The sequence below is a fragment of the Chiloscyllium punctatum genome, chromosome 44, assembly GCF_047496795.1.
Source record: "Chiloscyllium punctatum isolate Juve2018m chromosome 44, sChiPun1.3, whole genome shotgun sequence".
NCBI classification, from domain to species: Eukaryota; Metazoa; Chordata; class Chondrichthyes; order Orectolobiformes; family Hemiscylliidae; genus Chiloscyllium; species Chiloscyllium punctatum.
Window position 1 is genome coordinate 24,730,249 of NC_092782.1, and position 16,230 is coordinate 24,746,478.

Sequence of the window (16,230 nt, forward strand, 5' to 3'; positions counted from 1 at the left end):
TTTTTGGTTTTGTCCATTATCACCTTCCTTCCAAATTCATGCCTACTGTTATTAGTCTTTCCACTAGTTTTGATCTTTGTGTCGTCATTGTGTACAGGAATAGAACCAGAAGACTGGAGGATAACAAATGTTGTTCCCTTGTTTAAGAAAGGAGTAGAGACCCCATCCCTGGCAATTATAGACCAGTGACCCTTACTTCAGTTGTGGGTAAAGTGTTGGAAAATGTTCTAAGAGAGAGGATTTATAATCCTCTCGATAGGAATAAATTGATTAAGGATAGTCAACATGGTTTTGTGAAGGGTAGGTCATGCCTTACAAACCTTATTCAGTTCTTTGAGAAGGTGATCAAATGGGTGAATGGGGCTAAAGTAGTTGATGTAGTGTTTATGGATTTCAGTAAGGCATTTGATAAGGTTCGCCATAGTAGGCTATTGCAAAAATTCGGAGGCATGGGATTGAGGGCGATTTAGCTGTTTGGATCAGAAATTGGCTAGCTGAAAGAAGAGAGGGTGGTAGTTGATGGGAAATGTTCATCCTGGAGTTCAGTTCAAGTGGTGTACCGCAAGGATCTGTTTTGGCTCCATTGCTATTTGTTATTTTTATAAGTGACCTGGATGAGGGCGTAGAAGGATGCGTTAGTAAATTTGCAGATGACGGGAAGGTCGGTACAGTTGTGGATAGTGCTGAAGGATGTTGTAAGTTACAGAGGGACATAGATAAGCTGCAGAACTGGGCTGAGAGATGGCAAATGGAGATTAATGCAGAAAAGTGTGAGGTGATTCACTTTGGAAGGAGTACTGGGCGAATGGTAAGATTCTTAGTGTAGTGAGCAGAGAGATCTCTGTGTCCATGTACATAGATCACTCAAAGTTGCCTGGGAGGTTGACCGGGCTGTAAAGAAGGTGTACAGTGTGTTAGCTTTTGTTAGTAGAAGGATCAAGTCTTGGAACCATGAGGTCATGCTGCAGCTGTACAAAACTCTGGTGCGGCTGCTCTTGGAGTATTGCGTGCAGTTCTGGCACCGCATTACAGGAAGGATGTGGAAGCTTTGGAAATGGTTCAAAGGAGATTTACTAGAATGTTGCCTGATATGGAGGGAAGATCTTATGAGGAAAGGTTGAGGGACTTGAGGCTGTTTTCATTAGAGAGAAAAAGGTTGAGAGGTGACTTAATTGAGACATTTAAGATAATCAGAGGGTTAGACTGGCTGACAATGAGAGCCTTTTTCCTCGGATGGTGATGACTAGCACGAGGGGGCATAGCTTCAAATTGAGGGTGATAGATATAGAACAGATGTCAGAGGTAATTTCCTTACTCAGTAGTAGGTGTATGGAACACACTGCCTGCAACAATAGTAGACTCGCCAACTTTATGGGCATTTAAATGGTCATTGGATAGACATATGGACGAGAATGGAATAGTATAGGTTAGATGGGCTTCAGATTAGTTTCACAATTCGGCGCAACATCGAGGGCTGAAGGGTCTGGACTGTGCTGTAATGTTCTATGTAGTTTGAATAATCCTCCTTCTGTGCTTGCAGTATCTTGTACAACAGCACCTCCTTACTCTTGGCCTCTATGTCTAATTAATAAAGAGGATATTTTATAGCTTTAACTGCTGTCTTTTCCACCTGATCTGCCACCTTCAATAATCTGTCCACACAGGCCCAGGTGTCTCTGCCCTTGCACCCCATTTAGAATTGTACTCCCTGTTTTATGTCTTTCAGTGCTCTTCTTACCAGAATGTGTCAACTTACACTTCTCTGCATTGAACCTCATCACCCCATTTCACCAACTTGTCAAATCTTTTTGGAGTTCCACACTGTTGTGCTGTCAGTTATCAATTCTTCCAAGTTTCTGGCATGCTGTTTGGTTCCATGGAAGACTGAAAGATTATGGCCAGTACCTCTGCAATTTCTGCTGTCCCTTCAGAATCCTTACATGTATCTCATCCGCTCCCATTGCCTTGTCACTTTTGGTCCTACATCTTTGGCATTTCTTCCTTCTCCAACAATGCCAGTCTAATTTCCCATAACAATACATAGCTGTTTCCACTTTCCTGTTTGATTTTGGTTTTCAATTCTATAATGTCTTCCTTCAGTCTCTCATTTGGAGTTAATTTGTAAGAATATAAACTGCAATGATGGGAATGTCAAAGAGATGCCTATTTCCTTCTGAGCACATCATTTTTTATTCCATTATCTCTAATGATGTCACCTTCCCTTGTTCATCATAATTCGCATAACCTTACGATGTTTAAACTTCTCCAGTTTTTTGTTCCATTTCTTACTTCAGCAGTGTTCCTATTCCAAACCTGCACCAAAGTGAAGGCAATGGCACACTATCCCTGAAGTTAGTCAAGAAGATGGCTCAGGCATAGGAATATAGAAAAAAAAATATTACCAAATGTATGTCCAGTTGTGGGGCAAGTGTTGAAGCCACCTAACTGAAAGTAAAAAATGAAATTATTTATTGCTGGTGTAACATCTAATATTATAGAAGCAAGCCTTCTAATTTATGTAACTCCTTTTTTATTGTTTAGATTCTACTCTCATTTCTGCTACCTGGCCAAAACCGACTTCGAAACCAGATCTCTGAGGTTCTAGATTTGGATCTAATCAAACAGCAGGCTGAGCACAATGCTATTGATATCCATAAACTGGCTGCATATATTGTGACATTAATGGGAAAGTTCTGTGCTCCAGTTCGGGATGATGATGTTAAAAAATTGAAATCAATTACTGGGATAGTTCCATTGTTCAGGTAAATTATTTGTCTGCATGGTGGTGAAATGGGGAGGATAGAGTTAGATGCTGCTTCTTTTAAGTGTTTTAAGTTTATTCCGGAAATTGAAAAGTTTCCACTTCACAATAAGCATTATTGATTTTTAAAAAGAGGACCAATATATTTTCGGACCAAAGCATTACTTTTTTTTTTCTTACATACATTTCTAATAAAACGTTGTTTCTTAATTTTGTGAGTGAGCTTTGTATTTCTTTACCAGAGAGATATTTCATGTTCTTGATTTGATGGCAATGGATATGGTCAACTTCACCATTCAAAATATCCGACCACACATCCAACAATGTTCAGTTGATTACGAGCGAAGCAAGTTCCAGGATTATCTCAATAAACAGCCCTGTAAGTTTTTAGTAGATTTAATAGTGATGTGTGATAAATGTACAATACTTAACCAAATAAGAAGGCCCACTGCTCGGTCCTTCCTCTCTGGTTCTTGCTAATATTGTGTAGAATGAATTTTTGTTTGAGATATTTGAGTGAACATTTTATATGTATAAGTTTGGGAAGTGGCCGGATTCATCTTAAGGACAAAGCATTTGACATCCTCCAGATAAGGAGTGACATCTAACTTTGAACGCAAATAATTTTTAAGGTAACATAGAAGGACATTAAAACACAAGTGGGACATTGATTGGTATAAGTACAAAGGGAAGATATCCCACAGAATTTAATAGGTCCAGTGTTGCTGAGAGGCTACAGGATGATAGACCCTATATAAATAATGCAGATGTGGGAAGAATAAATATTCAGAAAATGTTTTGAACCACCTGATATTAATTCCAAAGTAAAAACCAAAAAAGCAGCAGATGCTGTAAATGGAACAAAAGCAGAAATTGCTGGAAAAACTCAGCAAAGCTGGCAGCATCTGTGGTGAGAAATCAGAGTTAATGTCTGTGGTCAAGTGACCCTTCCTCAGAATATTAATTCCTATTATATATGATGGCTTCTACACATTCTGATTTCCGTTTATGGACTGTGTGGGAAATGCAGAAATTGGCAGAAATCTACTGATGATGATTGTTTTCATTACCCCCTTCTGAACTAAATGGCACTGTTGTCTATAAAGCTGGTGGTGATTTTTTTTTTCTTTAAAGATCATTTTAATTCTATAGGATATTTACATACTTGAGCAATATTTAATTCTCCACAAACATTTATATTTCTGTTTATAGATGCTCTTGATTATACAACTCAGTGGTTAAAGGAGTCTGTTACTGAAGTATCGGCATCTATGACCACCTCAGACACCTCACCTTCTGATACTGACGGGAGTTCCAGTCTTCCCCTCAGTCCATCATCTGTGCTAAGCAATGGTTATTTGAAGTTGTTGCAATGGGACTACGACAATAAGCCCTTACCTGAGGTAAATATTATGATTTTTGTATAAGAGATTCTGAAACTCTTGTGAATTTGGAACATTTTCCAAAGTTGTAGAAACTGAGTTTGAGCAACCTGTTTGAAATTTTGAGCTCTTCAGGATCTTTTGAACTTTTAGGTCCAACAATTTACAGAGGATTTGAGGATGAAAATTTAAGTTTCATCAGGCCAGATCATTATGGGGAAATCTTTTGACAATTAGAATGTTCACGATTTTATTAAGAAAAGACTGTGCTGCCTTTAAAGATATCCTGAAGACAGAAAAATTGGAACGGTCTCTTGCGGGAGAATTGCAATAGCATTTTAAATAGCATGGGATCAGAGAGTCTGCCATTAAACAATATTGTTTTGGAACCAAGAATAATGTGCAAGGAATCAGCTGTCATGAGAAAATACCCTCTCTGACATGTGGTGCTGCAGAAACTTTCTCCAGTGTCTTTGTCACAGCACAACTTCTATAATCATCTTCCATCCATTGGAATATGGGATGAGGTTGTCAAGTCTTGATTTTATAGAACGCATCCTAAATAAAAACTATTTGTTTATCAGACCGAGCAAATTGGCAATCTCCAGAGAGGAATACTTCATCCCAGGCCAGACTGCAATGGAAATTTTAGACTTTCAACTATCCATTTGCAAAGATTGTAATTAAATTAAGTAGAAGAAGTACTTCCCTCTACACAAATAATTTTATCAATTAGAAATTTGTCTCTAAAATGGGAAAAATTGCTTCAGGCCCATTGTACACCATGCCTAATATTCCATTTTGTGCCATGGTCCAAGTCAAATTTCTAGCCTTGTAAACTTGCTGAATATTCTTCTCATATCTTTAGAAGGGAATTCATATTTGGCTGTTCCTGTTGTGCCAGTGTAATTTAAATATCTTCAAACACCTGCATTATGATGGTTATGCTGACACCACTAATGGGCTCAACTCTTGATCTACTAGATGCAGATGGATTTTTTTTTGATTTTGCATTTTATTTTTCTCCAATAAAATGTGATCAATTGATGGTGGTTTGTCTTTTATATAAAGCACATAATATAGCAAAGCATTCCTTACACTTCTTTGCTCCTTTTTGAGTCTGCCATTTTGTGATTTTATTTACATGACGACTGTCATTAAAATATAAATACTTAACTATCATGAAAGAGCAATCAAATTTATTTGGTGGTACAAAGATAGTTATTAGGCATCACTCAGCATTTCTTGCTCTCTTCTCCCCCGCCACCCCGTCCAACCCCACCCCCACCACCACCACCACCACGAACACCCATTACCAGTCAGTCTTTCTATTAAAACACAACCAGTTCTCTATGATCCTTTGTCATTCATTATAATAAACCAGTCACCTTTTGGAGCAGGTTCATCTTGGTTTCCAGTCTGCCACTGAATTGTATTTCAAATTTTATCAGGATATGTGTGCTTCATTGGATGGGCCAGTATTTATTGCTTAATCCTAATTGCCTTTTCAGAAGGTGGTGGTGAGTTGTTGCTTGAACTGCTGCAGATCAGCATACATGTGTTAAGAAAAGTTTAACCGTAACAATTTGGGGGGATAAAAAGCAGCAAGATGAGTTTGGAAACTGAGAATACCTCATGAGAAGAGATGGCTAGGACACTTGTCGTAGCTGAACAAAAAGCTGAAATAGGTAGCAACATGAGGGAAAGGGTGACATGGAGGAACCAACTATCACTCATCGAATTGGGCCAGTACTCTGGCCCTAACAAAATGAAGGTTGAATAATGGATTTGGCATGGGTAGATTAAACCCAGAGAAATTCAATATAAACCAACGGCTCTACAGCTGCATTTTGTTTTTTAAAAAGTCCAATTATCTGGGTGGCTTTTATTTTGCTATTTTCAAAGAATTAACAAGACCAAATCATGTGTATAGAATATTTAAAAGTAAATATTTTCATTTTCACTCTTGTGGAGAAATATTACGTTTTGTACTTGCTTCTAGGTGCCTGGTAGTACCATTCTCATTTGGAGATTTTGATTGTAAATATCCGATTCATAATTCTTGTCAGGATATAATTAATTTTAAGAAATAAAATTTTAAGAAATTTAATTGTAGGCAAATGGGAAACATCTGATTCTCAAATTGTTGAGAAACCTAGACATGTGTACAATACAAAGAAGCTTGGAGTTAATTGCATTTAAAAACTAATATGGTTTCATCTTACAAGATCATAGGTTGCAGTACAAAGACAATCAGCGATATGGGTTTGCCATATTATTATTGGGCCAGAGTGTCTTCCCTTACCAATTGCATGGGGATCCTTCCATTACTTGATGTTAAACAATAACTGGAGTATGAAAGTAACTTCCAGAGGACTGTGGCATACCTTTTTCTGCTCAATCGGAAAATGTGAATGAAGCTTCAAGGAGTTTTGTAACATAAAAGAACACTTTGACTGGGGTTGTAGGGAATTGTAAAGTAAAACTGAGTTAATAGTTTAAACGCATGCTATGGTGTTAATGCTGCTTGATTTGTTTAATTTCTCTTCATATCTTCAATAAAGTTTGTAATATAGTCTCATCAGTTAATTGCTGGCTGTTTGGATTTTTGAAAATATGACTTCTCCAACACAGTCTTAACAATATGAAGTGTTAGGCACTTTTTTTTCAAATCACGATCATGTTGCCTATATAAGTAACTAATTTGGATGGAAAGCGAGTTCAGGTGTTGACTGTCTGGGAGTTACAAATATTGATCCTAATCCCCCCTCATAATGGCATGGTGTTAGACAACAAACCTATTTGTATAATTATTTCAAATTACAATGCAGCAGAATTTATGGAAGGAAGGAACGTATGCTGATCCAAAAGGCATTGATAGAGATTCAGGAGATAGTATGTTAGCTACATTTGGTGAATGGTCTGGAAAAATCATGAAGTGGGAAGGAGAAAATAAATTTGCAAATATTTCACCATGTAATGAGATGGAAGAATATCTTTTCTGTAGTACTAAATGATCACAGAAACTACTAGTGACATAAGATATTTTGAATGCCATGAACTATCTTTGATTTGATTTTAGACTCTGATGACTGATCGATCACGACTCCAAGAACTGCAGCAAAGACTGAACCTGCAAAGGCTTGTGGCCTATATAATGTTGATCATCTACAACATGGTGGGGGCAACCATTTCAGGACTACCTGACTTTGCAGAAAAATTAAAGCGAGTTATTGTAGTTCTCCTTGAGGGCATGCATGACAAGTGAGTTTGATTTTTCTATCCATCTCTTTTATCATATAGTAGAAAATCAATTTCTTTCAATCAGTTACTAGAATTAAGGTTGTATTCTATGATACTGCATTGACTCATGTCAGGTCAAAGCCAAGGATGAGGTCTTGTTTTTGTACTTTTTGAAGTAAAATTCTGGGAGTGAAATATTACTGTATTCAGTTTTTTCGTATCCTTTTTATTTGTTTTAAAGTCCAGATTTCAAATGTCTTGTATTGGAAATTTACACAGTATTCAGTGCTTGTGAGGAAAACATAATTCAATGTTTGTGAGAAGATTTGTAGCTTGGGTGCTCGTTGTTGTGGTTCTGTTCGCCGAGCTGGGAATTTGTGTTGCAGACGTTTCGTCCCCTGTCTAGGTGACATCCTCAGTGCTTGGGAGCCTCCTGTGAAGTGCTTCTGTGATCTTTCCTCCAGCATTTGTAGAGGTTTGAATCTGCTGCTTCCGGTTGTCAGTTCCAGCTGTCCGCTGCAGTGGTTGGTATATTGGGTCCAGGTCGATGTGCTTATTGATTTGAATCTGTAGATGAGTGCCATGCCTCTAGGGATTCCCTGGCTGTTCTCTGTTTGGCTTGTCCTATAATAGTAGTGTTGTCCCAGTCGAATTCATGTTGCTTGTCATCTGCGTGTGTGGCTACTAAGGATAGCTGGTCGTGTCGTTTCATGGCTAGTTGGTGTTCATGGATGCGGATCGTTAACTGTCTTCCTGTTTGTCCTATGTAGTGTTTTTTGCAGTCCTTGCATGGAATTTTGTACACTACATTGGTTTTGCTCATGCTGGGTATCGGGTCCTTCGTTCTGGTGAGTTGTTGTCTGAGAGTGGCTGTTGGTTTGTGTGCTGTTATGAGTCCAAGTGGTTGCAGTATTCTGGCTGTCAGTTCAGAAATGCTCTTGATGTATGGTAGTGTGGCTAGTCCTTTGGGTTGGTGCATGTCCTTGTTCCGTTGTCTTTCCCTTAGGTCATCTGTTGATGAAATTGCGCGGGTATCTGTTTTTGGTGAATACATTGTATAGGTGTTCTTCTTCCTCTTTTTGCAGTTCTGGTGTGCTGCAGTGTGTTGTGGCCCTTTTGAATAGTATCTTGATGCAACTTCTTTTGTGTGTGTTGGGGTGGTTGCTTTCTTGGTTTAGGACTTGGTCTGTGTGTGTGGCTTTCCTATATACCTTTGTGGTGAATTCTCTGTTCGGTGTTCTCTGTACCATTACGTCTAGGAATGGGAGTTGGTTGTCCTTTTCTTCCTCTCTAGTGAATCGGATTCCTGTGAGTGTGGCGTTGATAAGCCGGTGTGTGTTCTCTATTTCTGTGTTTTTAATGATTACAAAGGTGTCATCTCCATATCTGACCCAGAGTTTGGTTTGAATTTGCAGTAAGCCTGTTTGTTCTAATCTCTGCATTACCGCTTCTGCTATGAGTCCAGAGATGGGTGAGCCCATGGGTGTGCCGTTGATTTGTTCATATATTTGGCTGTTGAATGTGAAGTGTGTTGTGAGTCATAGGTCCAGTAGTTTGGACCCAATACCCAGCATGAGCAAAACCAATGTAGTGTACAAACTCCCATGCAAGAACTGCACAAAACACTACATAGGACAAATAGGAAGACGGCTAACGATCTGCATCCATGAACACCAACTAGCCACGAAATGACACGACCAGCTATCCTTAGTAGCCCCACACGCAGATGACAAGCAACATGAATTCAACTGGGACAACACTACTATTATCGGACAAGCCAAACAGAGAACAGCCAGGGAATTCCTAGAGGCATGGCACTCATCCACAGATTCAAATCAATAAGCACATTGACCTGGACCCAATATACCGACCACTGCAGCGGCCAGCTGGAACTGACAACCGGAAGCGGCAGAGACAAACCACTATAAATGCCGGAGGAAAGATCACAGAAGCGCTTCACAGGAAACTCCCAAGCACTGAGGATGTCACCTAGACAGGGGACGAAACGTCTGTAACACAAATTCCCAGCTCGGCGAACAGAACCACAACAGGAAAACATAATTCTTGCACAGGGCATTCCTTTATTATCTCCTTTCACCTTGAAAGATGCCTGCTCAGTCAATTTCTCCTCCAAAAGACATTCACTTTCACCCACATAGGTGAGCATCTCAAACTTGGTAGGTAAGTATAACAGCTCAAGTTCCGGACTACAGTATTCTCTGACCCCTTGCTTGACTCGTCTATGGTTACATCTTTACTACATAGGATAGGGCAGACAGATTTCATAAGGTGTGTATCCACCTGCTGGAACAAATTGTCCAGCTATCGCTGTGCTCTCCATTGATGTATCACAATGTCTTCAATTCTGCCTTAAAAAATAATGATGCTGAGTTAGGGATCTCGTACTTTTCAACACTTACAACAGCTGTGTTTCCCTTGGATTATTTTGGGTCCAGAAGTTCCAGCGTACACAGCTAGAATGTAGTCCATATTTCCCCATTGTGTGTTAGTTACATGTAGTTTTAATTTAGTCACAAAGTTATTTGTTCTTTATTATTTATTATTTTTAATTTATTATTTATTATATTTATATCAAATGCTGATTCAACTTACAACTGAAAATTAATGTAAGCACTTACCAGTTGATCAGCTTACATGAAGTCTATGATGTCATTCTTCTTTTCCACTCTTGATTTTCAAAGGGAACAGTGTTGCCACCCTGCAACTGAAGTGGTGCATTCCAAATAGGGGAGAAATGAAAAAGTGTCCTTCCCCCACTTCACTGAACTCCCACACGATCAAACACCCAAGTCTTCCACTTTGCCAGCTACGCCCAGTACTGGCTCCACTAGTAAAGGCTGTGTATTTATTCCACTTTTGACTGAGATGAGTTGGCTTTGCTCTATTTTTAAGAGCTAGTTTTACGCAGCTCTTTAATTAGCGAGCTATACCTCAGCCACTATCCGTTTAAAGAGCTTCCTGGTTTTAAGCCTGAAAGTAACTACGTTTTAACGTAAACAGAAAATCTTACTTAAATATTGCATTAGTTGCTTTCAGTATTTTTCGAGTTTACCCTTTTATTAAAAAAAGAGATTAACCATTAAAATTCTCATACTTGACAAACCCCTAAGCCTTCATTCTGTACTAGCTGCACTTGATGCTGATTGGCAAGATGTGACAAGTGGAATCCTGCTAAGAGTGGTACTCTGGCTTTTTACAATTTATACCACTGACTTAGATGAAGAGGGCAACAAAGGCATAATAGCTAAATTTGTGATGACACAGAAAATAGATAGGAATATATACTGTGAAGACGTCAGGAGGTTTCAGTCAGATTTGGTGAGTTAAATGGGCATAGGTCTGGCAGGTGGAGGATAAAGTGGGAAAGGTCTTCACTTTGACAGGAAGACTGAAATCGCAGAGTTTTGCCTACACACCGAACAATTGTTGAACTCTGAGGTGCAGAGTGATCTAGCTTTTCTATTGCACAAGTCACAAAAAAGTTAATATGTAGGTACAGCAAGTAATGAAGAAGGCTAATGGAATGCTATCCTTTACTATGAGAGGAACTGAATGAAAAAGTAAGGTGTTACACTTTAGTTTTGTAATTAATGAGACTATATCTCTCACTGTGTGCAGTTTTGCTCTCCTCTACTTAGAAAAGATGTATGTTTCACAGGTGAGTCACTAGATTGATACCTGGATAGAACAGGTTGTCTTATAAGGAGAGCTTGAACAGCCTAAGCTCGTTTCCACTAGATTGAAGGGAGATTTAGTTGAACTAAATAGGATCTTGCACAGCATTGACCAGGCGGATGTGGATAGGATGTTTCTTCTTGTGGGTCAGTCAAGAACTAGGGGCCACCTTTTTCAGGGAATACTTGATTAGATGTTTTTCCTGAGGGTTGTGCAACTTTGGACCTCTGTCTTAGAAGATAACGGAGGCAGGGTTATCGAATATTTTTTTAAGGTAGTTGTAGATATATGCTTGTTAGGCATGGGAGTCCAAGGTTATTGGGGGTAGATGGAAAAGAAACTAACATCTTTTTGAATGACAACAGGCTCGAGGGACTGAATGGCCTCCCAATGCTCTTAATACATATTTCTATTTATACAAGTGAAGCTGCATGTTTTTATTCTTTTTACCCAGATATTCTTTTCAGTAATGTTAAGTTTCCAACCATTTTTATTTTCAACATCTGAATGCAAATAATGAAAATTTGATCAGCTAGAAAAGAACACATCCCACGATTTGAACACTGCAATGTTATCTTCATAGTGAAAGGCCATTCAGCTTGTCACTCCTATGATGTTTAGTTGGTAGAGCTGTCCAAATGGTTCTACACACACTGATCTATACCTTTTAACCCTGTAATTACTTTTCCCTGCAAATTAAACATTCAAGTTGGAAAATTAGTGATGTGATAAAAATCTGCGTTCATGTCTCAATTGATTCTAGTTGAGTTTGATGCAGGGAGGTGCATTACAGTGGCTAGTGAATGCATTGGTTCCCATAAACTGCCTTTGAATGTGTTTACAGTAGAATAGATATGATCAATATGTTGGTATTGGGGTTTGCGGGTTAAATTCTCTTTAGTGACTGAATCTCAACATTTATGTTCCAACAAAATGAATCACAACAGTATTAGGAAATTTAATTATGACAAGGTCAGTCAGTTAGATCTCATAGAATGAGTTCCCGATTGGACTGGATTAACATACTCAATCAGGGAGCCCTGCCTGACAGATATAAACAAGAGTCCCAGACATTCTGTTCACTCTGACAGTTGGATCATAGAGTCATAAAGCATGGAAACAGACCCTTTGGTCTGACCAGTCCAAGCCGAACATAATCCCAAACTAAACTAGTCTCACCTGCTTGCTCCTGGCCCATATCCTTCCAAACCTTTCCTATTCATATATCTATCCTAATGTCTTCTAAACTTTTGTATCCCTGTACACCACTTCAGACCCTTCGGCCCAACCTGTCCATGCCAACCAGATATGCCAACCCAATCTAGTCCCACCTGCCAACACCTGACACATATCCCTCCAAACCCTTTGTATTCATATACCCATCCAGATGCCTTTTAAATGTTGCAATTGTACTAGCCTCTACCACTTCCTGTGGCAGCTCATTCCATGCACGTACCACCCTCTGCATGAAAATGTTGCCCCTTAGGTCTCTTTTATATCTTTCCCCACTCACCCTAAAACTATGCCCTCTAGTTCTGGACTCTGCCACCCCAGAGAAAAGACTTTGTGTATTCATCCTATCCACACCCCTCTATAAGGTCACCCCTCAGCCTTTGAAGCTCCAGGGAAAACAGCCCCGGCCTATTCAACCTCTCCCTGTCGCTCAAATCCTCCAACCCTGGCAACATTCTTGTAAATCTTTTCTGAACCCTTTCAAGTTTCACAACATCTTTCCAATAGGAAGGAGACCAGAATTGCATGCAATATTCCAACAGTGGCCTAACTAATGTCCTGTACTGCCGCAACATGACCTCCAAGTTCCTGTACTCAATACTCTGACCAATAAAGGAAAGCATGCCAAACACCACCTTCACTTGGGTGCTGCCTGAACTGCTGTGCTCTTCCAGCACCACTAATCCAGTATTTGGTTTTCAGCATCTGCAGTCATTGTTTTTACCACCTTCACTATCCTATCTACCTGTGACTCCACTTTCAAGGAGCTATGAACCCGCGCTGCAAGGTCTCTTTGTTCAGCAACACTCCCTAAGACCTTACCATTAAGTGTATAAGTCCTGCTAATATTTGCTTTCCCAAAATGAAGCACCTCACACTTATCTAAATTAAACTCCATCTGCCACTTCTCAGCCCATTGGCCCATCTGATCAAGATCCTGTTGTAATCTGAGGAAAATGTCTTCGCTGTTCACTACACCTTCAATTTTGGTGTCATCTGCAAACTTACTAACAATATCTCCTATGCTCACATCCAAATCATTTATGTAAACAATAAAAAATAGTCGACCCAGCACTGATCCTTGTGGCACTCGCAGGCCTCCAGTCTGAAAAACAACCTTTTACCACCACACTCTGTCTTCTACCTTTGAGTCAGTTCTGTATCCAAATGGTGAGTTCTCCTTGTATTCCCTGAGCTCTAACCTTGCTAACCACTCTGACGTGGGGATTTTTCTTTTTTAAATGGTATTTCAGATTATAAATCACATTTTTAAGATTATAAATGCAACATTTAAGACATTTGGGGGTGGGGGGGTGGGCGGGAGCGATCTGTTTAAAAACAAAATCTGATTTTGCAATAAGGCGCTCCCAAGCTGTTATTTTCAGTACAATTTTATGAATTAAGGGGTTGTTGATACCACAGTAGTGGAATTGAAATCTCGAGCACATTTTTGAATAAGTCTCGAGAGGAGACCACAAAGACTGCATGAAGTATCTGGTTTAAAAGGGTCCCTTGCATGTCCTATGGACTTTATTTTTCTTAAAATAAAGTTAACTATAGCATTTTTAAATGCTGGAATGCATTTTAATTCTACATGCACAAGGTTGTGTGTGCATAGAATTTGTCTCGGCAGGTGTATAAAAGAGGGCAAAGGTGAGGACTGCAGATGCTGGAAACCAGAGCTTAGATCAGAGTGGTACTGGAAAAGCATAGCAGATCAGGCAGCATCCGAGGAGCGGGAAAATTGACGTTTTGGGCAAAAGCCCTTCATTACATTACATTACATTACAGTGTGGAAACAGGCCCTTCGGCCCAACAAGTCCACACTGACCAGCCGAAGCATAACCCACCCATACCCCTACATTTACCCCTTACCTAACACTACGGGCAATTTAGCATGGCCAATTCACCTGACCTGCACATCTTTGGACTGTGGGAGGAAACCGGAGCACCCGGAGAAAACCCACGCAGACACGGGGAGAACGTGCAAACTCCACACAGACAGTCGCCTGAGGCGGGAATTGAACCCAGGTCTCTGGTGCTGTGAGGCAGCAGTGAATAGCAGTGCTATTCATCAGGAATAGAGACAGGAAGCATCCAGGATGTACAAAAGATTCTATTGGTTGATTTGGTCACAGCAAGCTATCTACAACTTTAAAATTATTACAGTTCTTACACTGTCTAAATATGACTTTTTCACTTGTGTATATGTTATATTCACATTTTATACTGGGAATTGCTTGTATGCATGTCATGCTATAGTTAAACCTAAATGGCAATGGTTGCTTAGTAGCATTCTGTTTTCACATCACCTTATTCCCCTCAGCTATGCTTCAACCTGCTTTTAGATTGGCTTTTCGAACTGCTTGGAAGTTTTGTTTTGCTTTTTCATATAAATCCAGGGATTTTCTAAAAGGATCAAATGCATGACATTAAAATGAATTATATTAGTTTGCCCTGTTCCAAATATTTTCTGCTCTTCTTGAGAATTTATTTCGCTATAAGATCACATTTTGGTCTGTATGGAACACCTGAAGAATAAATTAATTCATTTTGATAACCAATGTACAAAATACTAACCCGACCCACTGTGTCTCTCTTTTTCATTCTTGATCATGCTGTGAAGAAATTTCAATCTTGAAGAAACACTCAAGACTATAAGTGTAAAGATCTGCTCTGAAATAAACCAATCTTTGACAGAAAGGGGTTACTCTGTGCTTACAAATGAAAATCAAACAAATCTTACTGGTCAGATCTGCAGCATTGCAGAAGAAAGCAATCCTGTCCGTACCTTGATTAGTAAGTACAAAAATTAATTTTGCTAATATGTTACATTTTATGTTATCTGGGTGATGATATGAACATTTTAAAAACATTTTTAATTCCCAGTTTAACTGTGCCCTAGAATTTATTGAAAGTATCAAAGTGAATAATGACAACACATTTTTGCAATGAGAAAGTTCAATTTCAAGTCATAAAGGTTTAATAAACTTAACCCATTGTTTTATAGGAACTGTTGGCTCTGTAATTTCCATTCAGATCTTGACCCAAGCTCACTCTCTTTATGGTGACTCCACAATAGCAATCAAGAAATACACTTTTTAATATCATGATTATTACAGCAGAGAAGGCAGTCCTTTAGCTCTTTAAAAGAACTAACTAACTAGTCCCGGTCCCTGCTATTTTCCATAAACCTGCAAAATTTCCATGTAATGCATTTATTGAATTCCATTTGAAAGCTATTATCAAGTAAACTTCCACGATCCCTTTTAAAGTAGTGTACTCCAAATTACAGTCACAGGATTTTGTTTTACACTGGGTTGGGAGAGACAGAATGGAAATTGAGTGGTCAGTTCATTCTTACGCTCTCTACCTCAGCTCACTGAATCAAATTTCAAATGATCAGTATTGGATGCCAGTGGGAAGGAGGTCATAAGAGGTGCAATACCTAATTGTACCTAAATGGAATGGTAAGCTAGGATGGCATGGCAGAAGTGAAATGCCGTGAATAGCAAGTCAGTATGGCTGCAAATACAAAGTGCTAGAGAAGCTCAGCAAGTCTGGCAGCATCTGTGGAGAGAGAAGCAAAGTTAACATATTTGAATCCAGTATGACTCCCCTTCAGCCAAGGGCAGTGGATACTTGAGAGCAATGGCACCTGTAAATCCCTTCCAAATCTCTCACTATCCTGACTTCCAACTACATCACCACTCCTTCAGTACTGGTGGGGTCAAAACCTTGGAATTCGCTTCCCAACAGGACTGTGTGGGTGTCTCTACAATCCAGGACTGCAGTGGATAATGAAGGTAGCTCATCACCACCTTCTACAAGGCAATTAGGATTTGGCAACACATTCTATAAATGATTAATAGAAATTTCCACTAAATTTCTCAACTTTATCATCTCTCTAAAATG

The 16,230-nt window shown here is 39.3% G+C and overlaps 1 protein-coding gene across 3 annotated transcripts in view; it reads left to right on the forward strand.

Moving 5' to 3' along the window:
- Window positions 1–16,230, forward strand: part of LOC140466813 (T-complex protein 11-like protein 2) — a 44,982-nt gene that overhangs the window by 23,850 nt on the left and 4,902 nt on the right. For all 3 annotated transcript variants that reach the window (XM_072562463.1, XM_072562462.1, XM_072562464.1), the window contains 5 exons: window positions 2,542–2,762; window positions 3,004–3,140; window positions 3,974–4,164; window positions 7,226–7,407; window positions 14,942–15,114. In XM_072562463.1, coding sequence (XP_072418564.1) covers window positions 2,542–2,762; window positions 3,004–3,140; window positions 3,974–4,164; window positions 7,226–7,407; window positions 14,942–15,114 — 904 coding nt within the window. The remainder of the gene's footprint in view (window positions 1–2,541; window positions 2,763–3,003; window positions 3,141–3,973; window positions 4,165–7,225; window positions 7,408–14,941; window positions 15,115–16,230) is intronic.